Source organism: Mustelus asterias, unplaced genomic scaffold, assembly GCF_964213995.1.
Source record: "Mustelus asterias unplaced genomic scaffold, sMusAst1.hap1.1 HAP1_SCAFFOLD_2619, whole genome shotgun sequence".
NCBI classification, from domain to species: domain Eukaryota; kingdom Metazoa; phylum Chordata; class Chondrichthyes; order Carcharhiniformes; family Triakidae; genus Mustelus; species Mustelus asterias.
In genome coordinates, this window is record NW_027592564.1 from 22,501 (window position 1) to 44,932 (window position 22,432).

Here is a 22,432-nt window from a genome sequence, read left to right on the forward strand (position 1 = left end):
ACCTCCTCAAAAAATTCTATCAAATTTGTGAGGCACGACTTGCCCTTCACGAATCCATGCTGACTATCCCGGATTAATCCGCATCTTTCTAAATGGTCGTAAATCCCATCTCTAAGGACCTTTTCCATCAATTTACCAACCACCGAAGTAAGACTAACTGGTCTGTAATTACCAGGGTCATTTCTATTCCCTTTCTTAAACAAAGGAACAACATTCGCCATTCTCCAGTCCTCTGGCACCATCCCCGTGGACAGCGAGGACCCAAAGATCAAAGCCAAAGGCTCTGCAATCTCATCCCTTGCCTCCCAAAGAATCCTAGGATACATTTCATCAGGCCCAGGGGACTTATCGACCTTCAGTTTATTCAAAACTGCCAGGACATCCTCCCTCCGAACATCTATTTCCTCCAGCCTATTAGCCTGTAACACCTTCTCTTCCTCAAAAACATGGCCCCTCTCCTTGGTGAACACTGAAGAAAAGTATTCATTCATCACCTCGCCTATCTCTACTGACTCCATACACAAGTTCCCACTACTGTCCTTGACTGGCCCTAACCTCACCCTGGTCATTCTTTTATTCCTCACATAAGAGTAAAAAGCCTTGGGGTTTTCCTTGATCCGACCCGCCAAGGACTTCTCGTGTCCCCTCCGAGCTCTCCGAAGCCCCTTTTTCAGCTCATTCCTTGCTAACTTGTAACCCTCAATCGAGCCATCTGAACCTTGTTTCCTCATCCCTACATAAGCTTCCCTCTTCCTTTTCACAAGACATTCCACCTCTTTTGTGAACCATGGTTCCCTCACTCGGCCATTTCCTCCCTGCCTGACAGGGACATACCTATCAAGGACATCCAGTATTTGTTCCTTGAAAAAGTTCCACTTTTCATTAGTTCCTTTCTCTGACAGTTTCTGTTCCCAACTTATGCCCCCTAATTCTTGCCTAATCGCATCATTCTATTAGTTTTAAGATAGCTATGGAGAATGAAAGGTCTGGCCCAAAAGTTAACATTCTAAATTGGGGCAAGGTCAATTTTGATGGTATCAGGCAGGAACTTTCAAAAGTTAATTGGGGGAGTCTGTGGGAAGGCAAAGGGATGTCTGGTAAGTGGGAGGCTTTCAAAAGTGTGTTAATCAGAGTTCAGGGTAAACATATCCCACTTAGAGTGAAGGGTAAGGCTAGTAGAAGTATGAACCCTGGATGACGCGGGATATTGAGGCCCTGGTCAAGAAGAAGAAGGAGGCACATGACATGCATAGGTAGCTGGGATCAAGTGAATCCCTTGAAGAGTATAGGGAGTGTAGGAGTAGAGTTGAGAGAAATCAGGAGGGCAAAAAGGGGACACGAGATTGTTTTGGCAGATAAGGCAAAGGAGAATCCAAAGAGATTCGACAAATAGATAAAGGCCAAAAGAGTAACTATGGGGAGAGTGGGGCCTCTTAAGGATCAACAAGGTCATCTATGTGCAGATTCACAAGGGATGGGTGAGATCCTAAATGAATATTTCTCATCAGTATTTACTGTTGAGAAAAGCCTGGGGAACTTGGAAATAAATAGTGATGTCTTGAGGAGTGTATATATAACAGAGAGAGAGGTGCTGGAAGTCTTCAAGCGCATCAAGGTAGATAACTCCCTGGGACCTGATGAAATGTATCCCAGGCCATTGTGGGAGGCTAGGGAGGAAATTGCGGGTCCCCTAGCAGAGATATTTGAATCATCGATAGTCACAGGTGAGGTACCTGAAGATTGGAGGGTGGCAAATTTTGGGCCTATGTTTAAAAAGGGCTGCAGGGAAAAGCCTGGGAACTACAGGCCGGTGAGCCTCACATCTGTAGTGGGTACGTTTTTAGAAGGTATTCTGAGAGACAGGATCTACAGGCATTTAGAACATAAAACATAGAACATTACAGCGCAGTACAGGCCCTTCAGCCCTCGATGTTGCGCCAGTGAAACCAATCTAAAGCCCATCTAACCTACACTATTCCAATATCATCCATATGTTTATCCAATCACCATTTGAATGCTCTTAATGTTGACGAGTCCACTACTGCTGCAGGCAGGGCATTCCACGCCCTTACTACTCTCTGAGTAAAGAACCTACCTCTAACATCTGTCCTATATCTATCACCCCTCAATTTGAAGCTATGTCCCCTCGTGCTAGCCATCACCATCCGAGGAAAAAGCCTCTCACTATCCACCCTATCTAATCCTCTGATCATCTTGTATGCCTCTATTAAGTCACCTCTTAACCTTCTTCTCTCTAACGAAAACAACCTCAAGCCCCTCAGCCTTTCCTCATACGATTTTCCCACCATACCAGGCAACATCCTGGTAAATCTCCTCTGCACCCTTTCCAACACTTCCACATCCTTCCTATAATGCGGCGACCAGAACTGTACGCAATACTCCAAATGCGGCCGCACCAGAGTTTTGTACAGTTGCAACATGACCTCCTGGCTCCGAAACTCAATCCCTCTACCACTAAAAGCTAACACACCGTACGCCTTCTTAGCAACCCGATCAACCTGGGTGCCAACTTTCAGAGATCTATGCACATGGACACATGGATTTAGAGACACGAGGATTGATTCGGGACAGTCAGCATGGCTTTGTGAGTGGAAAATCATGTCTCACAAATTTGATTGAGTTTTTTAAAGGGGTAACCAAGAAGGTAGATGAGGGCAGTGCAGTTGATGTTGTCTACATGGACTTCAGGAAGGCCTTTGACAAGGTACCGCATGGTAGGTTGTTGCATAAAGTTAAATCTCACAGGATCCAGGGTGAGGTAGCTAAATGGATACAAAATCGGCTTGATGACAGAAGCCAGAGGGTGGTTGGAGAGAGTTGTTTTTCAAACTGGAGGCCTGTGACCAGCGGTGTGCCTCGGGGATCGGTGCTGGGTCCACTGTTATTTGTCATTTATATTAATGATTTGGATGAGAATATAGGAGGCATGGTTAGTAAGTTTGCAGATGGCACCAAGATTGGTGGCATAGTGGACAGTGAAGAAAGTTATCTCTGATTGCAACAGGATCTTGATCAATTGGGCCAGTGGGCTGACGAATGGCAGATGGAGTTTAATTTCGATAAATGTGAGGTGACACATTTTGGTCGATTGAACCAGGGCAGGACTTACTCAGTTAATGGTAGGGCACTGGGGAGAGTTACAGAACAAAGAGATCTAGAGGTACGGGTTCATAGGTCCTTGAAAGTAGAGTCACAGGTGGACAGAGTGGTGAAGAAGGCATTCGGCATGCTTGGTTTCATTGGTCAGAACATTGAATACAGGAGTTGGGACGTCTTGTTGAAGTTGTACAAGACATTGGTAAGGCCACACTTGGATACTGTGTACAGTTTTGGTCACCCCATTATAGAAAGGATATTATTAAACTCGAAAGAGTGCAGAAAAGATTTACTAGGATGCTATCAGGACTTGATGGTTTGAGTTATAAGGAGAGGCTGGATAGACTGGGACTTTTTTCTCTGGAGCGCAGAAGGCTGAGGGGTGACCTTATAGAGGTCTCGAAAATAATGAGGGCACAGATCAGCTAGATAGTCAATATCTTTTCCCAAAGGTAGGGGAGTCCAAAACTAGAGGGCATAGGTTTAAGGTGAGAGGGGAGAGATACAAACATGTCCAGAGAGGCAATTTTTTCACACAGGGTGGTGAGTATCTGGAACAAGCTGCCAGAGGTAGTAGTAGAGGCGGGTACAATTTTGTCTTTTAAAAAGCGTTTAGACAGTTACATGGATAAGATGGGTGTAGAGGGATATGGGCCAAATGTGGGTAATTGGGACTGGCTGAGGGGTTTCATTACAAAGGGCGGCATGGACAAGTGGGGCCAAAGGGCCTGTTTCCATGCTGTAAACCTCTATGACACTCTCTCTCTCTCCCTCACACACACACACACACACTCTCTCTCTCTCTCTCTCACACACTCACTCTCTCACACACACACACACTCTCGCTCTAACACACACACACACACTCTCGCTCTAACACACACACACACACACACACACTTTCTCTCTCACGCACTCTCTCTCACACACACACACACACACACACACTGTCACATGCACACACTCTCTCTCACACACACTCTCACACGCACACACTCTCACACACACACACTCTCTCTCACACACATATTCTCTCTCTCACACACACACACTCTCTCTCACACACACACTCTAACACGCACACACTTTCTCACGTACACACTCTCTCTCACACACACTCTCTCTCTCACACATACACATACACTCTCACATGCACACACTCTCTCTCACACACACACTCTCTCTCTCACACACACACTCTCTCTCACACGCACACACTCTCTCTCACACACACACTCTCTCTCACACACACACTCTCTCTCACACACACACTCTCTCTCACACACACACTCTCTCTCTCACACATACACATACACTCTCACATGCACACACTCTCTCTCACACGCACACACTCTCTCTCACACGCACACACTCTCTCTCACACGCACACACTCTCTCTCACACGCACACACTCTCTCTCACACGCACACACTCTCTCTCACACACACACTCTCTCTCACACGCACACACTCTCACACGCACACACTCTCTCTCTCACACACACTCTCTCTCTCACACACACACTCTCTCTCTCACACACACTCTCTCTCTCACACACACTCTCTCTCTCACACACACTCTCTCTCTCACACACACTCTCTCTCTCACACACACTCTCTCTCTCTTTCACACTCTCTCTCTCACACACACTCTCTCTCTCACACACACTCTCTCTCTCACACACACTCTCTCTCTCACACACACTCTCTCTCTCACACACACTCTCTCTCTCACACACACTCTCTCTCTCACACACACCCTCTCTCTCACACACACACACACTCTCTCTCTAACACACACACTCTCTCTCACACGCACACACTCTCTCTCACACGCACACACTCTCTAACACACACACACTCTCTCTCTCTCACACACACACTCTCACACGCACACACTCTCTCTCACACGCACACACTCTCTCTCACACGCACACACTCTCTCTCACACGCACACACTCTCTCTCACACGCACACACTCTCTCACACGCACACTCTCTCACACGCGCACACTCTCTCTCACGCACACACTCTCTCTCACACACACTCTCTCTCACACACACTCTCTCTCACACGCACACACTCTCTCACACGCACACACTCTCTCACAGGCACACACTCTCCCTCTCACACACACACTCTCTCTAACACGCACACACTTTCTCACGCACACTCTCTCACACATACACACACACTCTCACATGCACACACTCTCTCTCACACGCACACACTCTCACACGCACACACTCTCTCACACACACTCTCTCTCACACGCACACTCTCTCTCACACACACTCTCTCTCTCACACATACTCTCTCTAACACACACACACTCTCTCTAACACACACACACTCTCTCTAACACACACACACTCTCTCTAACACACACACACTCTTTCTCTAACACACACACACTTTCTCTCTCACGCACACTCTCTCTCTCACACACACACACACACACACACACTCTCTCTCTCACACACACACTCTCTCTCACATGCACACACTCCCTCTCACGCACACTCTCTCACACGCAAACACTCTCTCTCACACACATTCTCTCTCACACACATTCTCTCTCACACACTCACACTCTCATACACACACACTCTCACACACACACACTCTCACACACACACACTCTCACACACACACACTCTCACACACACACTCTCTCACACACACACACACACTCTCTCACACTCTCTCACACACACACACTCTCTCTAACACACACACTTTCTGACACACACACACACTCTCTCTCTGTCACACACACTGACTGTCACATACACACACACACACACACAGGGCAGGCAGAAGGAATTGTGTGGGAATCAAGTAGACCCACAGTTAACAGGAGAGTGATATAATTTTGTCCAATACCTTGCTGAGCTGTGAGCTCGCTGCAGCTTTGCAAATACAAGCTGTTTATCAGCTGAGCTGGTTTAATTCTGAACCTCAGTAGAATCTTTTCCAATATGAGGCAGTAATGATTCAGCAGAGAGGTGTCCGATCGGTAACAGCTACCCGGCAAATCCGTGCCCTGTTGCTGCAAACAGTTCACTTTCCCATCGTTCTGCTGCTCGATGTTTGGACCCAGACATTGAGTTTTATAACTTGTGTGTGTGTGTGTTTGTGTCGGTGTGTGGGTGTGTGTGTCGGTGTCTGAGTGTGAGTGCGTATGTATGTATGTGTGTGTGAGAGAGAGTGAGTGTGTGTGCGCGCAGGAACTGCACTGAATATGGGCTAACCTACTTGCTACAAGAGAAGCAGTGATGGAAAGTGAGTGAGGGAGATAGCTGTGTGTGTGGGTGTGTGTGCGTGAGACGGTGTGTGTGTGTGTGAGACGGTGTGTGTGTGTATCTAGTGCTGTGTGTGACGGTGTGTGTGTGTGACAGTGTGTGACGGTGAGTGTGTGTGTGAGACGGTGTGTGCATGTGTGTATAGTGCTGTGTGTGTGTGACGGTGTGTGTGTGTGTGTGACAGTGTGTGTGACGGTATGTGTGTATGTGTGAGACAGTGTGTGTGACGGTGTGTGTGTGTGTGACGGTGTGTGTGTGACGGTGTGTGTTTATAGTGTGTGTGTGTGACGGTGTGTGTGTGTGTGACGGTGTGTGTGTGTGTGACGGTGTGTGTGTGTGTGACGGTGTGTGTGTATAGTGTGTGTGTGTGACTGTGTGTGTGTGTGACGGTGTGTGTGTGACGGTGTGTGTGTGTGTGAGACAGTGTGTCTATAGTGCTGTGTGTGTGACGGTGTGTGTGTGTGTGTATAGTACTGTGTGTGTGTGTGACGGTGTGTGTGTGTGTGTGACGGTGTGTGTGTGTGTGTATAGTACTGTGTGTGTGTGTGACGGTGTGAGTGTGTGTGAGACGGTGTGTGTATAGTGCTGTGTGTGTGTGTGACGGTGTGAGTGTGTGTGAGACGGTGTGTGTATAGTGCTGTGTGTGTGTGTATAGTGCTGTGTGTGTGTGTATAGTGCTGTGTGTGTGTGTATAGTGCTGTGTGTGTGTGTATAGTGCTGTGTGTGTGTGTATAGTACTGTGTGTGTGTGTATAGTACTGTGTGTGTGTGTGACGGTGTGTGTGTGTGACGGTGTGTGTGTGTGACGGTGTGTGTGTGTGACGGTGTGAGTGTGTGACGGTGTGTGTGTGTGACGGTGTGTGTGTGTGACGGTGTGTGTGTGTGTGACGGTGTGTGTGTGTGTGACGCTGTGTGTGTGTGTGACGCTGTGTGTGTGTGTGACGCTGTGTGTGTGTGTGACGCTGTGTGTGTGTGTGACGCTGTGTGTGTGTGTGACGCTGTGTGTGTGTGTGACGCTGTGTGTGTGTGAGACGCTGTGTGTGTGTGAGACGCTGTGTGTGTGTGAGACGCTGTGTGTGTGAGACGCTGTGTGTGTGTGAGACGCTGTGTGTGTGTGAGACGCTGTGTGTGTGAGACGCTGTGTGTGTGTGTGACGCTGTGTGTGTGTGAGACGCTGTGTGTGTGTGAGACGCTGTGTGTGTGTGAGACGCTGTGTGTGTGTGAGACGCTGTGTGTGTGTGAGACGCTGTGTGTGTGTGAGACGCTGTGTGTGTGTGTGACGCTGTGTGTGTGTGAGACGCTGTGTGTGTGTGAGACGCTGTGGGTGGGTGTGATGCTGTGTGTGTGTGTGTGACGCTGTGTGTGTGTGACGCTGTCTCTGTGTGTTTGTGTCGGTGTGTGGGTGTGTGTGTCGGTGTCTGAGTGTGAGTGCGTATGTATGTGTGTGTGTATGTGTGTGTGAGAGAGAGTGAGTGTGTGTGCGCGCAGGAACTGCACTGAATATGGGCTAACCTACTTGCTACAAGAGAAGCAGTGATGGAAAGTGAGTGAGGGAGATAGCTGTGTGTGTGGGTGTGTGTGCGTGAGACGGTGTGTGTGTGTGTGAGACGGTGTGTGTGTGTATCTAGTGCTGTGTGTGACGGTGTGTGTGTGTGACAGTATGTGTGTGTGTGACGGTGAGTGTGTGTGTGAGACGGTGTGTGCATGTGTGTATAGTGCTGTGTGTGTGTGACGGTGTGTGTGTGTGTGTGACAGTGTGTGTGACGGTATGTGTGTATGTGTGAGACGGTGTGTGTGTGTGTGACGGTGTGTGTGTGTGTGACAGTGTGTGTGTGTATAGTGTGTGTGTGTGACTGTGTGTGTGTGTGACGGTGTGTGTGTGACGGTGTGTGTGTGACGGTGTGTGTGTGAGAGACAGTGTGTCTATAGTGCTGTGTGTGTGACGGTGTGTGTGTGACGGTGTGTGTGTGTGTGTATAGTACTGTGTGTGTGTGTGACGGTGTGAGTGTGTGTGAGACGGTGTGTGTATAGTGCTGTGTGTGTGTGTGACGGTGTGAGTGTGTGTGAGACGGTGTGTGTATAGTGCTGTGTGTGTGTATAGTGCGGTGTGTGTGTGTATAGTGCTGTGCGTGTGTGTATAGTGCTGTGTGTGTGTGTATAGTACTGTGTGTGTGTGTGACGGTGTGTGTGTGTGACGGTGTGTGTGTGTGACGGTGTGTGTGTGTGACGGTGTGTGTGTGTGACGGTGTGAGTGTGTGACGGTGTGTGTGTGTGACGGTGTGTGTGTGTGACGGTGTGTGTGTGTGACGGTGTGTGTGTGTGACGGTGTGTGTGTGTGACGGTGTGTGTGTGTGACGGTGTGTGTGTGTGACGGTGTGTGTGTGTGACGCTGTGTGTGTGTGAGACGCTGTGTGTGTGTGACGCTGTGTGTGTGTGAGACGCTGTGTGTGTGTGAGACGCTGTGTGTGTGTGAGACGCTGTGTGTGTGTGAGACGCTGTGTGTGTGTGAGACGCTGTGTGTGTGTGAGACGCTGTGTGTGTGTGAGACGCTGTGTGTGTGTGTGACGCTGTGTGTGTGTGTGTGAGGCTGTGTGTGTGTGAGGCTGTGTGTGTGTGGCGCTGTGTGTGTGTGTGTGGCGCTGTGTGTGTGTGACGCTGTGTGTGTGTGTGTGACGCTGTGTGTGTGTGGCGCTGTGTGTGTGTGGCGCTGTGCGTGTGTGGCGCTGTGCGTGTGTGGCGCTGTGTGTGTGTGTGACGCTGTGTGTGTGTGGCGCTGTGTGTGTGTGGCGCTGTGTGTGTGTGGCGCTGTGTGTGTGTGGCGCTGTGTGTGTGTGGCGCTGTGTGTGTGTGGCGCTGTGTGTGTGTGGCGCTGTGTGTGTGTGGCGCTGTGTGTGTGTGGCGCTGTGTGTGTGTGGCGCTGTGTGTGTGTGGCGCTGTGTGTGTGTGGCGCTGTGTGTGTGTGGCGCTGTGTGTGTGTGGCGCTGTGTGTGTGTGGCGCTGTGTGTGTGTGGCGCTGTGTGTGTGTGGCGCTGTGTGTGTGTGGCGCTGTGTGTGTGTGGCGCTGTGTGTGTGTGGCGCTGTGTGTGTGTGGCGCTGTGTGTGTGTGGCGCTGTGTGTGTGTGGCGCTGTGTGTGTGTGGCGCTGTGTGTGTGTGGCGCTGTGTGTGTGTGGCGCTGTGTGTGTGTGGCGCTGTGTGTGTGTGGCGCTGTGTGTGTGTGGCGCTGTGTGTGTGTGGCGCTGTGTGTGTGTGGCGCTGTGTGTGTGTGGCGCTGTGTGTGTGTGGCGCTGTGTGTGTGTGGCGCTGTGTGTGTGTGGCGCTGTGTGTGTGTGGCGCTGTGTGTGTGTGGCGCTGTGTGTGTGTGGCGCTGTGTGTGTGTGAGGCTGTGTGTGTGTGAGGCTGTGTGTGTGTGAGGCTGTGTGTGTGTGAGGCTGTGTGTGTGTGAGGCTGTGTGTGTGTGAGGCTGTGTGTGTGTGAGGCTGTGTGTGTGTGAGGCTGTGTGTGTGTGAGGCTGTGTGTGTGTGAGACGCTGTGTGTGTGTGACGCTGTGTGTGTGTGAGACGCTGTGTGTGTGTGAGACGCTGTGTGTGTGTGAGACGCTGTGTGTGTGTGAGACGCTGTGTGTGTGTGAGACGCTGTGTGTGTGTGAGACGCTGTGTGTGTGTGAGACGCTGTGTGTGTGTGAGACGCTGTGTGTGTGTGTGACGCTGTGTGTGTGTGTGTGAGGCTGTGTGTGTGTGAGGCTGTGTGTGTGTGGCGCTGTGTGTGTGTGTGTGGCGCTGTGTGTGTGTGACGCTGTGTGTGTGTGTGTGACGCTGTGTGTGTGTGTGTGGCGCTGTGTGTGTGTGGCGCTGTGTGTGTGTGGCGCTGTGTGTGTGTGGCGCTGTGTGTGTGTGGCGCTGTGTGTGTGTGACGCTGTGTGTGTGTGGCGCTGTGTGTGTGTGGCGCTGTGTGTGTGGCGCTGTGTGTGTGTGGCGCTGTGTGTGTGTGGCGCTGTGTGTGTGTGGCGCTGTGTGTGTGTGGCGCTGTGTGTGTGTGGCGCTGTGTGTGTGTGGCGCTGTGTGTGTGTGGCGCTGTGTGTGTGTGGCGCTGTGTGTGTGTGGCGCTGTGTGTGTGTGGCGCTGTGTGTGTGTGGCGCTGTGTGTGTGTGGCGCTGTGTGTGTGTGGCGCTGTGTGTGTGTGGCGCTGTGTGTGTGTGGCGCTGTGTGTGTGTGGCGCTGTGTGTGTGTGGCGCTGTGTGTGTGTGGCGCTGTGTGTGTGTGGCGCTGTGTGTGTGTGGCGCTGTGTGTGTGTGGCGCTGTGTGTGTGTGGCGCTGTGTGTGTGTGGCGCTGTGTGTGTGTGGCGCTGTGTGTGTGTGGCGCTGTGTGTGTGTGGCGCTGTGTGTGTGTGGCGCTGTGTGTGTGTGGCGCTGTGTGTGTGTGGCGCTGTGTGTGTGTGGCGCTGTGTGTGTGTGGCGCTGTGTGTGTGTGGCGCTGTGTGTGTGTGGCGCTGTGTGTGTGTGAGGCTGTGTGTGTGTGAGGCTGTGTGTGTGTGAGGCTGTGTGTGTGTGAGGCTGTGTGTGTGTGAGGCTGTGTGTGTGTGAGGCTGTGTGTGTGTGAGGCTGTGTGTGTGTGAGGCTGTGTGTGTGTGAGGCTGTGTGTGTGTGAGGCTGTGTGTGTGTGTGACGCTGTGTGTGTGTGTGACGCTGTGTGTGTGTGTGAGGCTGTGTGTGTGTGAGGCTGTGTGTGTGTGAGACGCTGTGTGTGTGTGAGACGCTGTGTGTGTGTGAGACGCTGTGTGTGTGTGTGAGGCTGTGTGTGTGTGAGGCTCTGTGTGTGTGTGTGTGATGCTGTGTGTGTGTGTGTGTGAGACGCTGTGTGTGTGTGAGACGCTGTGTGTGTGTGAGACGCTGTGTGTGTGTGAGACGCTGTGTGTGTGTGAGACGCTGTGTGTGTGTGTGACGCTGTGTGTGTGTGAGACGCTGTGTGTGTGTGAGACGCTGTGGGTGGGTGTGATGCTGTGTGTGTGTGTGTGACGCTGTGTGTGTGTGACGCTGTCTCTGTGTGTTTGTGTCGGTGTGTGGGTGTGTGTGTCGGTGTCTGAGTGTGAGTGCGTATGTATGTGTGTGTGTATGTGTGTGTGAGAGAGAGTGAGTGTGTGTGCGCGCAGGAACTGCACTGAATATGGGCTAACCTACTTGCTACAAGAGAAGCAGTGATGGAAAGTGAGTGAGGGAGATAGCTGTGTGTGTGGGTGTGTGTGCGTGAGACGGTGTGTGTGTGTGTGAGACGGTGTGTGTGTGTATCTAGTGCTGTGTGTGACGGTGTGTGTGTGTGACAGTATGTGTGTGTGTGACGGTGAGTGTGTGTGTGAGACGGTGTGTGCATGTGTGTATAGTGCTGTGTGTGTGTGACGGTGTGTGTGTGTGTGTGACAGTGTGTGTGACGGTATGTGTGTATGTGTGAGACGGTGTGTGTGTGTGTGACGGTGTGTGTGTGTGTGACAGTGTGTGTGTGTATAGTGTGTGTGTGTGACTGTGTGTGTGTGTGACGGTGTGTGTGTGACGGTGTGTGTGTGACGGTGTGTGTGTGAGAGACAGTGTGTCTATAGTGCTGTGTGTGTGACGGTGTGTGTGTGACGGTGTGTGTGTGTGTGTATAGTACTGTGTGTGTGTGTGACGGTGTGAGTGTGTGTGAGACGGTGTGTGTATAGTGCTGTGTGTGTGTGTGACGGTGTGAGTGTGTGTGAGACGGTGTGTGTATAGTGCTGTGTGTGTGTATAGTGCTGTGTGTGTGTGTATAGTGCTGTGCGTGTGTGTATAGTGCTGTGTGTGTGTGTATAGTACTGTGTGTGTGTGTGACGGTGTGTGTGTGTGACGGTGTGTGTGTGTGACGGTGTGTGTGTGTGACGGTGTGTGTGTGTGACGGTGTGAGTGTGTGACGGTGTGTGTGTGTGACGGTGTGTGTGTGTGACGGTGTGTGTGTGTGACGGTGTGTGTGTGTGACGGTGTGTGTGTGTGACGGTGTGTGTGTGTGACGGTGTGTGTGTGTGACGGTGTGTGTGTGTGACGCTGTGTGTGTGTGAGACGCTGTGTGTGTGTGACGCTGTGTGTGTGTGAGACGCTGTGTGTGTGTGAGACGCTGTGTGTGTGTGAGACGCTGTGTGTGTGTGAGACGCTGTGTGTGTGTGAGACGCTGTGTGTGTGTGAGACGCTGTGTGTGTGTGAGACGCTGTGTGTGTGTGTGACGCTGTGTGTGTGTGTGTGTGAGGCTGTGTGTGTGTGAGGCTGTGTGTGTGTGGCGCTGTGTGTGTGTGTGTGGCGCTGTGTGTGTGTGACGCTGTGTGTGTGTGTGTGACGCTGTGTGTGTGTGGCGCTGTGTGTGTGTGGCGCTGTGTGTGTGTGGCGCTGTGTGTGTGTGGCGCTGTGTGTGTGTGGCGCTGTGTGTGTGTGGCGCTGTGTGTGTGTGACGCTGTGTGTGTGTGGCGCTGTGTGTGTGTGGCGCTGTGTGTGTGTGGCGCTGTGTGTGTGTGGCGCTGTGTGTGTGTGGCGCTGTGTGTGTGTGGCGCTGTGTGTGTGTGGCGCTGTGTGTGTGTGGCGCTGTGTGTGTGTGGCGCTGTGTGTGTGTGGCGCTGTGTGTGTGTGGCGCTGTGTGTGTGTGGCGCTGTGTGTGTGTGGCGCTGTGTGTGTGTGGCGCTGTGTGTGTGTGGCGCTGTGTGTGTGTGGCGCTGTGTGTGTGTGGCGCTGTGTGTGTGTGGCGCTGTGTGTGTGTGGCGCTGTGTGTGTGTGGCGCTGTGTGTGTGTGGCGCTGTGTGTGTGTGGCGCTGTGTGTGTGTGGCGCTGTGTGTGTGTGGCGCTGTGTGTGTGTGGCGCTGTGTGTGTGTGGCGCTGTGTGTGTGTGGCGCTGTGTGTGTGTGGCGCTGTGTGTGTGTGGCGCTGTGTGTGTGTGGCGCTGTGTGTGTGTGGCGCTGTGTGTGTGTGAGGCTGTGTGTGTGTGAGGCTGTGTGTGTGTGAGGCTGTGTGTGTGTGAGGCTGTGTGTGTGTGAGGCTGTGTGTGTGTGAGGCTGTGTGTGTGTGAGGCTGTGTGTGTGTGAGGCTGTGTGTGTGTGAGGCTGTGTGTGTGTGTGACGCTGTGTGTGTGTGTGACGCTGTGTGTGTGTGTGAGGCTGTGTGTGTGTATATTTCTGTCATCGTGAACGTGTGCTAATCTACCTGTATTTGTATGAGTATATGTTTGTGTATTTGTGCGTATCTGTATGTATGTGTGTCTGTCTGTATTTGTGTATATGTATATATGTGTTTGTGTGTGTGAGACGCTGTGTGTGTGTGAGACGCTGTGTGTGTGTGTGTGTGTGACGCTGTGTGTGTGTGTGTGTGAGACGCTGTGTGTGTGTGACAGTGTGTATGTGTGTATAGTGCTGTGTGTGATGCTGTGTGTGTGTGTGTGACAGTGTGTATGTGTGTATAGTGCTGTGTGTGATGCTGTGTGTGTGTGTGTGACGCTGTGTGTGTGTGTGTGTGACAGTGTGTATGTGTGTATAGTGCTGTGTGTGATGCTGTGTGTGTGTGACGTTTGTGTGTGTGTGTGTGACAGTGTGTATGTGTGTATAGTGCTGTGTGTGACGGTGTGTGTGTGTGTGACGCTGTGTGTGTGTGTGTGTGTGTGTGTGTGACAGTGTGTATGTGTGTATAGTGCTGTGTGTGACGGTGTGTGTGCTGCACCCGGGTGACACTCACTCTGTACCGCTCCCTCACAAGTTGCCCTGTTCACTGTGGCTTCCACCCTGTCCCACCTCCCTCGGGACCTGCTGGACTGGGTACATCGTGCCAAGAAAAAACTGCAGCAGAGGGTGCGGGTGTGAGAGAGAGAGTGTGGGAGTGGGAGCAGGTGCAGGTGTGTGAGAGAGTGTGGGAGCGGGTGCGGGTGTGTGAGAGAGAGTGTGGGGGCGGGTGCGGGTGTGTGAGAGAGAGTGTGGGAGCGGGTGCGGGTGTGTGAGAGAGTGTGGGAGCGGGTGCGGGTGTGTGAGAGAGTGTGGGAGCGGGTGCGGGTGTGTGAGAGAGAGTGTGGGGGCGGGTGTGGGTGTGAGAGAGAGTGTGGGAGCGGGTGCGGGTGTGAGAGAGAGTGTGGGAGCGGGTGCGGGTGTGTGAGAGAGTGTGGGGGCGGGTGTGGGTGTGAGAGAGAGAGTGTGGGAGCGGGTGTGGGTGTGTGAGAGAGAGTGTGGGAGCGGGTGTGGGTGTGTGAGAGAGAGTGTGGGAGCGGGTGCGGGTGTGTGTGAGAGAGTGTGGGAGCGGGAGCGGGTGTGTGAGAGTGTGGGAGCGGGTGCGGGTGTGTGTGAGAGAGTGTGGGAGCGGGTGCGGGTGTGAGAGAGAGAGTGTGGGAGCGGGTGTGGGTGTGTGTGAGAGAGTGTGGGAGCGGGTGCAGGTGTGTGTGAGAGAGTGTGGGAGCGGGTGCGGGTGTGTGTGAGAGAGTGTGGGAGCAGATGCGGGTGTGCGAGAGAGTGTGGGAGCGGGTGCGGGTGTGAGAGAGAGAGTGTGGGTGCGGGTGTGTGAGAGAGAGTGTGGGAGCGGGTGCGGGTGTGTGAGAGAGTGTGGGTGCGGGTGTGTGAGAGAGTGTGGGAGCGGGTGCGGGTGTGTGTGAGAGAGTGTGGGAGCGGGTGTGGGTGTGTGAGAGAGAGTGTGGGAGCGGGTGTGGGTGTGTGAGAGAGAGTGTGGGAGCGGGTGTGGGTGTGTGAGAGAGAGTGTGGGAGCGGGTGTGGGTGTGTGAGAGAGAGTGTGGGAGCGGGTGCGGGTGTGTGTGAGAGAGTGTGGGAGCGGGTGCGGGTGTGTGAGAGAGTGTGGGAGCGGGTGCGGGTGTGTGAGAGAGTGTGGGAGCGGGTGCGGGTGTGTGTGAGAGAGTGTGGGAGCGGATGCGGGTGTGCGAGAGAGAGTGTGGGAGCGGGTGCGGGTGTGTGTGAGAGAGTGTGGGAGCGGGTGCAGGTGTGTGTGAGAGAGTGTGGGAGCGGGTGCGGGTGTGTGTGAGAGAGTGTGGGAGCGGATGCGGGTGTGCGAGAGAGAGTGTGGGAGCGGGTGCGGGTGTGAGAGAGAGAGTGTGGGTGCGGGTGTGTGAGAGAGAGTGTGGGAGCGGGTGCGGGTGTGTGAGAGAGAGAGTGTGGGAGCGGGTGCGGGTGTGTGAGAGAGTGTGGGAGCGGGTGCGGGTGTGTGAGAGAGTGTGGGAGCAGGTGCGGGTGTGTGAGAGAGAGTGTGTGGGAGTGTGGGAGCAGGTGCGGGTCTGTGAGAGAGAGTGTGGGAGCGGGTGCGGGTGTGTGAGAGAGAGTGTGTGGGAGTGTGGGAGCGGGTGTGAGAGAGAGAGTGTGGGAGCAGGTGCGGGTGTGTGAGAGAGAGAGTGTGGGAGTGTGGGAGCAGGTGCGGGTGTGTGAGAGAGAGTGTGTGGGAGCGGGTGTGAGAGAGAGTGTGGGAGCGGGTGCGGGTGTGTGAGAGAGTGTGGGAGCGGGTGCGGGTGTGTGTGAGAGTGTGTGTGGGAGTGTGGGAGCGGGTGCGGGTGTGTGTGAGAGAGTGTGGGAGCGGGTGTGGGTGTGAGAGAGAGAGAGTGTGGGAGCGGGTGCGGGTGTGTGGGAGAGAGTGTGTGGGAGTGTGGGAGCGGGTGCGGGTGTGTGTGAGTGTGTGTGGGAGTGTGGGAGCGGGTGCGGGTGTGTGTGGGAGCGTGTGTGAGAGTGTGGGAGCGGGTGCGGGTGTGTGAGAGAGAGTGTGTGGGAGTGTGGGAGCGGGTGCGGGTGTGTGTGAGTGTGTGTGGGAGTGTGGGAGCGGGTGCGGGTGTGTGTGGGAGCGTGTGTGAGAGTGTGGGAGCGGGTGCGGGTGTGTGTGAGAGTGTGTGGGAGTGTGGGAGCGGGTGCGGGTGTGTGTGAGAGTGTGTGGGAGTGTGGGAGCGGGTGCGGGTGTGTGTGAGTGTGTGTGGGAGTGTGGGAGCGGGTGCGGGTGTGTGTGGGAGCGTGTGTGAGAGTGTGGGAGCGGGTGCGGGTGTGTGTGAGAGTGTGTGTGTTCTGATGGTGGTCTAAATGCTGCTCCTCTTGCTTTTCAGGCAATCCCCACACTCTGCTAGGTAGGAGTCTGCTTTTTGCTTCAAAAACACCCATCATTGTGCCAAATGTGACTCAGGCTGGGGGCAAAATCACATTCCAGGCTACCTCATGCTGACCATAGTGGAGAATAACACATCCTCCCTCCCTCTCTCCCCCCTCCTGTCATCATGAGCTATCTTCACACTCCCTCCAGCTTCGGGAACTCTGCAATGTTCTGATGTCTTGCTGCCATTTCAGCTTGGGGCTGGGCATGGGGCTGGGGCTAGAGCTGGGCCGGGGACTGGGCTTGGGGCTGGGCCTGGGACCGGGGCCGGGGCTGGGGCTGGGACCGGGGCTGGGGCCGGGGCTGTGCCTGGGGCTGTGCCTGGGGCTGGGCCTGGAGCTGGGACCGGGGCTGGGGCTGGGGATGGGCCTGGGCCTGGGCCTGGGATTGGGGCTGGGGCTGGGCATGGGGCTGGGGCTGGAGCTGGGCCTGAGACTGGGACTGGGCCTAGGGCTGGAGCTGGGCCTGAGACTGGGACTGGGCCTGGGGCTGGAGCTGGGACCGGGGCTGGGACCGGGGCTGGGTGGGGCTGGGGATGGGCCTGGGCCTGGGTCTGGGATTGGGGCTGGGGCTGGGGCTGGGCATGGGGCTGGGGCTGGAGCTGGGCCTGAGACTGGGCCTGGGCCTAGGGCTGGAGCTGGGCCTGGGCTGGGACTAGGCCTGGGGCTGGAGCTGAGCCTGGGCTGGGACTAGGCCTGGGGCTGGACTGGGCTGGGTGCTTATGTGGCTGTTAGCTGGGGTGGTTTTACGCCATGTGGTTCAGAGATTTCTCTGCAGCCTCAGCGGGACTGAGCGGCAGGCACGGTGGCGCAGTGGTTAGCACTGCTGCCTCACAGCGCCAGGGACCTGGGTTCAATTCCCGGTTTGGGTCACTGTCTGTGTGGAGTTTGCGCGTTCTCCCCGTATCTGCGTGGGTTTCCTCCGGGTGCTCCGGTTTCCTCCCACAAAGACGTGCTGGTTAGGTGCTAAATTCTCCCTCAGTGTAACCCAAACAGGATGTGGCGACTGGGGGATTTTCACAGTAACTTCATTGCGGTGTTAATGTCAGCTGACTTGTGAGGCTAATAAATAAACTTTCAACTCCACCTCGGTGCTGCTTCATCCTGCGCATGTTGACCATCTCTGCAGAGGGAGGGGGCGGTGGGGAGGGTCATCGACCATCGACTCATCGACCATCGGCTCATGGGATGCTGAGCCAATGGCGACACTCACGGCAGGTAACTTGGTGAGAGGCAGGGAGCGAAGTACGGGATGGTTGGGCGCCAAAGGTCGGGGGGGGGGGTGGTGGTGGGTGGCGGGTGCAGGGGGAGGGGGTTGGAAGGAAAGGAAACCCATGTGGAATTGCAAGGCAGGGACCTGAGTGCCATAGTCGGTGACCTCTCGACCTCCTCCGATCCGCAGGGGAAGACGTCCTTGGAGGAGACACGGGCAAGTACCTGAAGCTGGATGAGTCAAAGGAACAAGAAGATAACTTCCTGTCTGAGAGGAAGGCAGCTGATTTCGATGTGTAAGGTTGACTGGGTTTGTTGGGGGTGAGGGGGGGGGAGGGGGACACACACCATGAGATATAGGAGCAGAATTAGGCCACTCGGCCCATCGAGCCATTCAGTCGTGGCTGATACGTTTCTCAACCCCATTCTCCCGCCTTTCCCCCGTAATCTTTGACCCCCTTACCAATCAAGAACCTATCTATCTCCATCTTAAAGACACTCAATGACCTGGCCTCCTCTGTGGCGATGCGTTCCACAGATTCACCAAACCTTTTGGCTGCAGAAATTCCGCTCCACACGGCGCTGATCTATCACCGCAGTGCGGTATGGGAGCCTGTAGCCACGGGTCACCATGCTGTGAGTGCCCAGTCTGCGTAACCCAGGTGAAGAGATCGGAGACAGGAGGACCCTGACTCTTCTACAGAGTGAATTACAATCAACTGGGGAAAGTGTGTGTGTGGGATTGATTGAGGAGCGAGAGTGGGACGTTAAGGAAAAAATGTCTTTTCGATCATTCATTTCCAGGTCTTACTCTCCGGCTGTGCACAGAATGTCATTCGCTGCTCCAGAGGTTGTCACTGCCAAGGAGCAAGTTACAGTTCAGACACAGCAGGTAAGACGGCAGTGTGGACATGCCCAGCAGCCTTGGGCTATGGGATGATGAGGGCTGCAAAAGGTAACCCCCTCACACGTATCCTCCTCACCTGGATCGTCCCCCTCCCCTTTGCTTCTGCTGAATACTATCCCTTCCCTCATGGTGTCGATGCTCTATTGCCAAGAACTAGGAGCAGGAGTAGGCCATCTGGCCCCTCGAGCCTGCTCCACCATTCACTAAGATCATGGCTGATCTTTTTGTGGACTCAGCTCCACTTACCCGCCCGCTCACCATAACCCTTAATTCCTTTACTGTTCAAAAATTTATCTATCCTTGCCTGAAAAACATTCAGCGAGATAGCCTCAACTGCTTCACTGGGAATGAATAGGAATGAAATAGAAGGACATGGACTCCGTAAGTGCATCTGGTTTTAGTTCAGTCGAACAGCATGGTTGGTGCAGGCTTGGAGGGCCGAAGGGCCTGTTCCTGTGCTGTACTGTTCTTTGGGCAGGGAATTCCACACATTCACAACCCTTTGTGTGAAGAAGTTCCTCCTCAACTCAGTCCTAAATCTGCTCCCCTTATTTTGAGGCTATGCCCCCTAGTTCTAGTTTCACCCGCCAATGGAAACAACTTCCCTGCTTCTATCTTATCTATTCCCTTCATTATCTTATATGTTTCTATAAGATCTCCCCTCATTCTTCTAAATTCCAATGAACATAGTCTACTCAGTCGGTCTCCCTCCCTGTCTCGGTCTCTCACTCTCTCGGTCTCCCTCCCTGTTTCGGTCTCTCTCCCTGTCTCGGTCTCTCTCCCTGTCTCAGTCTCTCTCCCTGTCTCAGTCTCTCTCCCCGTCTCGGTCTCTCTCCCTCTCTCAGTCTGTTGGTCTCTCACTCTCTCTCAATCTCACTCTGTCTCGCTCTGTTTCTCTCTCTCTCTCGATCTCTCTTCTTCTCTCGGTCCCTCTCCCTCTCTCGGTCTGTTGGTCTACTCAGTCTCTCCTCATAAGCCAACCCTCTCAACCTAGTGAATCTCCTCTGCACCCCCTCTACTGCCAGTATATCCTTTCTCAAGTAAAGAGACCAAAACTGTACACAGTCAAAACATCAAAAAAGACAACCCCAACTTGTAACATGAAGCTATCAGGGAGGCGATGGCCGAGTGGTATTATCACGAGACTCTTAATCCAGAAACTCAGCTCATGTTCTGGGGATCTGTGTTCGAATCCCGCCACGGCAGATGGTGGAATTTGAATTCAATAAAAAATATCTGGAATTAAGAATCTACTGATGACCATGAAACCATTGTCGGAAAAACCCATCTGATTCATTAATGTCCTTTCGGGAAGGAAATCTGCCATCCTTACCCGGTCTGGCCTACATGTGACTCCAGAGCCACAGCAATGTGGTTGATTCTCCACTGCCCTCGGGCAACTAGGGATGGGCAATAAATGCTGGCCCAGCCAGCGACACCCATGTCCCAGGAATGAATAAAAAAAACATGGAAAAACATTGTCTGGGAGACTCATGATTGGCCAGATACCGGTTGCGAGACCCGCTCCTGGCTCCCCGTGATGTCTCCCAGCCTGCTTGAGTAACACAGCAGGCCAGGAGAAATGCCCCTGTATCCGTCACAGTCAAGCGGCCTGAGGTAAACATTGTGCTGTCTGGAAGTCTGAGCGCTTTTCCCCGGGGGACTGAGAGATAGATGAACTCTCTGCGTGTGGGGCAGAGTGGACTTAATGACTTAAAGGTTTTCTGATTTGATTTGATTTATTATTGTCACATGTATTGGGAGACAGTGAAAAGTATTGTTTCTTGCGCGCTATACAAACAAAGCATACCATTCATAGAGAAGGAAGGGAGAGAGTGCAGAATGTAGTGTTACAGTCATAGCTAGGGTGCAGAGAAAGATCAACTTAATCCAAGGTAAGTTCATTCAAAAGTCTGACAGCAGCAGGGAAGAAGCTGTTCTTGAGTCGGTTGGTACGTGACCTCAGACTTTTGTATCTTTTTCCCGACGGAAGAAGGTGGAAGAGAGAATGTCCAGGGTGCGTGGGGTCCTTAATTATGCTGGCTGCTTTGCCGAGGCAGCGGGAAGTGTAGACAGAGTCAATGGATGGGAGGCTGGTTTGCGTGATGGATTGGGCTACATTCACGACCCTTTGTCGTTCCTTGCGGTCTTGGGCAGAGCAGGAGCCATACCAAGCTGTGATACAGCCAGAAAGAATGCTCTCTGTGGTGCATCTGTAAAAGTTGGTGAGAGTTGTAGCTGACATGCCAAATTTCCTTAGTCTTCTGAGAAAGTAGAGGCGTTGGTGGGCTTTCTTAACTATAGTGTCGACATGGGGGGAACCAGGACAGGTTGTTGGTGATCTGGACACCTAAAAACTTGAAGCTTTCGGCCCTTTCTACTTCGTCCCCATTGATGTAGACAGGGGCATGTTCTCCTTTAAGCTTCCTGAAGTCGATGACAATCTCCTTCATTTTGACATTGAGGGAGAGATTATTGTTGCCGCACCAGTTCACCAGATTCTCTATCTCATTCCTGTACTCTGTCTCGTCATTGTTTGAGATCCGACCCACTACGGTGGTGTCAACTTGTAAATCGAGTTGGAGGGGAATTTGGCCACACAGTCATAGGTGTATAAGGTGTATAGTAGGGGGCTGAGGACACAGCCTTGTGGGGCACCGGTGTTGAGGATGATCGTGGAGGAGGTGTTGTTGCCGATCCTTACTGATTGTGGTCTGTGAGTTCGGAAGTTCAGGATCCAGTGTCTAAGGTTGATGTAATGTTACCTCCTTGTTCCAGCTGCAGCAGTATTCCATCTCCGTGTCCAGGGACGTGGATGAAGATTCCTTCACGCCCAGCAGTCCGGCCACAGAGACATCTGATAACATCAGCCCAATCGCCAGCCCGATCCACACCGGGTAAGTGGGTAACCCGCGTGGCAGAACTCCCCCTCCACCCCCCAATGGCGCTCGTCACTTCATTTCCAATCTGGTCAGAGAGTCCACATCCTCTCCCCAATCAGAGGGAGGGGGGAGATAGGAGAACATTAATCCCTCACGGTGTCTCTCTCTCTTTCTCTCCAGTTTAATTTTTGCCAGTGACAGCAGCAGTGCAGCTCCTGCAGTGTACGACAGTATGGATTCTCTGGACAGCCCCAGTGACAGTGCTGTCCCCCCTGGGTAAGTGAGTCTGGAGGGGACAGGTGCAGGTTTACCCTGTGCTGGCTCTCCCCCTCTCTCCCTCTCACTCTCTTTCTGCGTTGGTATTATTCCAGGTGCTCAGTGCCTTCCCTGCCCAGGGAAGTGAGGGCTGAGAGACCAGTCCACACCCTTGCCTCACGTGGCCCCTCTCTCTCTTTTCTGTTTCCCTCAGCCTGTTCACCAGCAGTCCAGCCGTGGAAACATCCCATAATGTCCCTCCGGTTGCCAACCCTATCCGGGCCGGGTAAGTGAGGCCAGAAAGGCCTCGGGTGGCCTCTCTGAGGCTGCGGTGTGTCGTCCCGAGCGCTCTGCCCGCCTCTCTCTCTCTTCAGCTTCACTCCTCCTGCTGCTGCCTCTCAAACCTCCAGCTGTCCTGTCAGCACTGCGGAGACTCGATCACCTCATTCCAGGCCCGAACACTGCGTTACGCAGGGCACACTGGCAACAGGACCTGGGGTCACAGGGCACAGTGGACACAAGGCCTGTTTCACAGGCCAGAGTAAGAACAGGGCCTAGCGGTCACAGGGCACAGTGGACATGAGGCCTGTTTCACAGGCCAGAGTAAGAACAGGGCCTAGGGGTCACAGGGCACAGTGCCAACTGGGGCCCCAGGGTTCACT

General features: G+C 53.6%; 1 protein-coding gene across 1 annotated transcript in view; it reads left to right on the forward strand.

Annotated features, from left to right (window-relative positions):
- LOC144489874 (uncharacterized) overlaps nt 1-22,432 on the forward strand; it is a gene marked incomplete at both ends in the record, with an annotated part of 47,087 nt that overhangs the window by 19,656 nt on the left and 4,999 nt on the right. Inside the window, 5 exons of the mRNA XM_078207704.1 lie at nt 17,917-18,022; nt 18,531-18,618; nt 21,412-21,530; nt 21,696-21,791; nt 21,985-22,056. Of these exons, the coding sequence (XP_078063830.1) occupies nt 17,917-18,022; nt 18,531-18,618; nt 21,412-21,530; nt 21,696-21,791; nt 21,985-22,056 (481 nt within the window). The remainder of the gene's footprint in view (nt 1-17,916; nt 18,023-18,530; nt 18,619-21,411; nt 21,531-21,695; nt 21,792-21,984; nt 22,057-22,432) is intronic.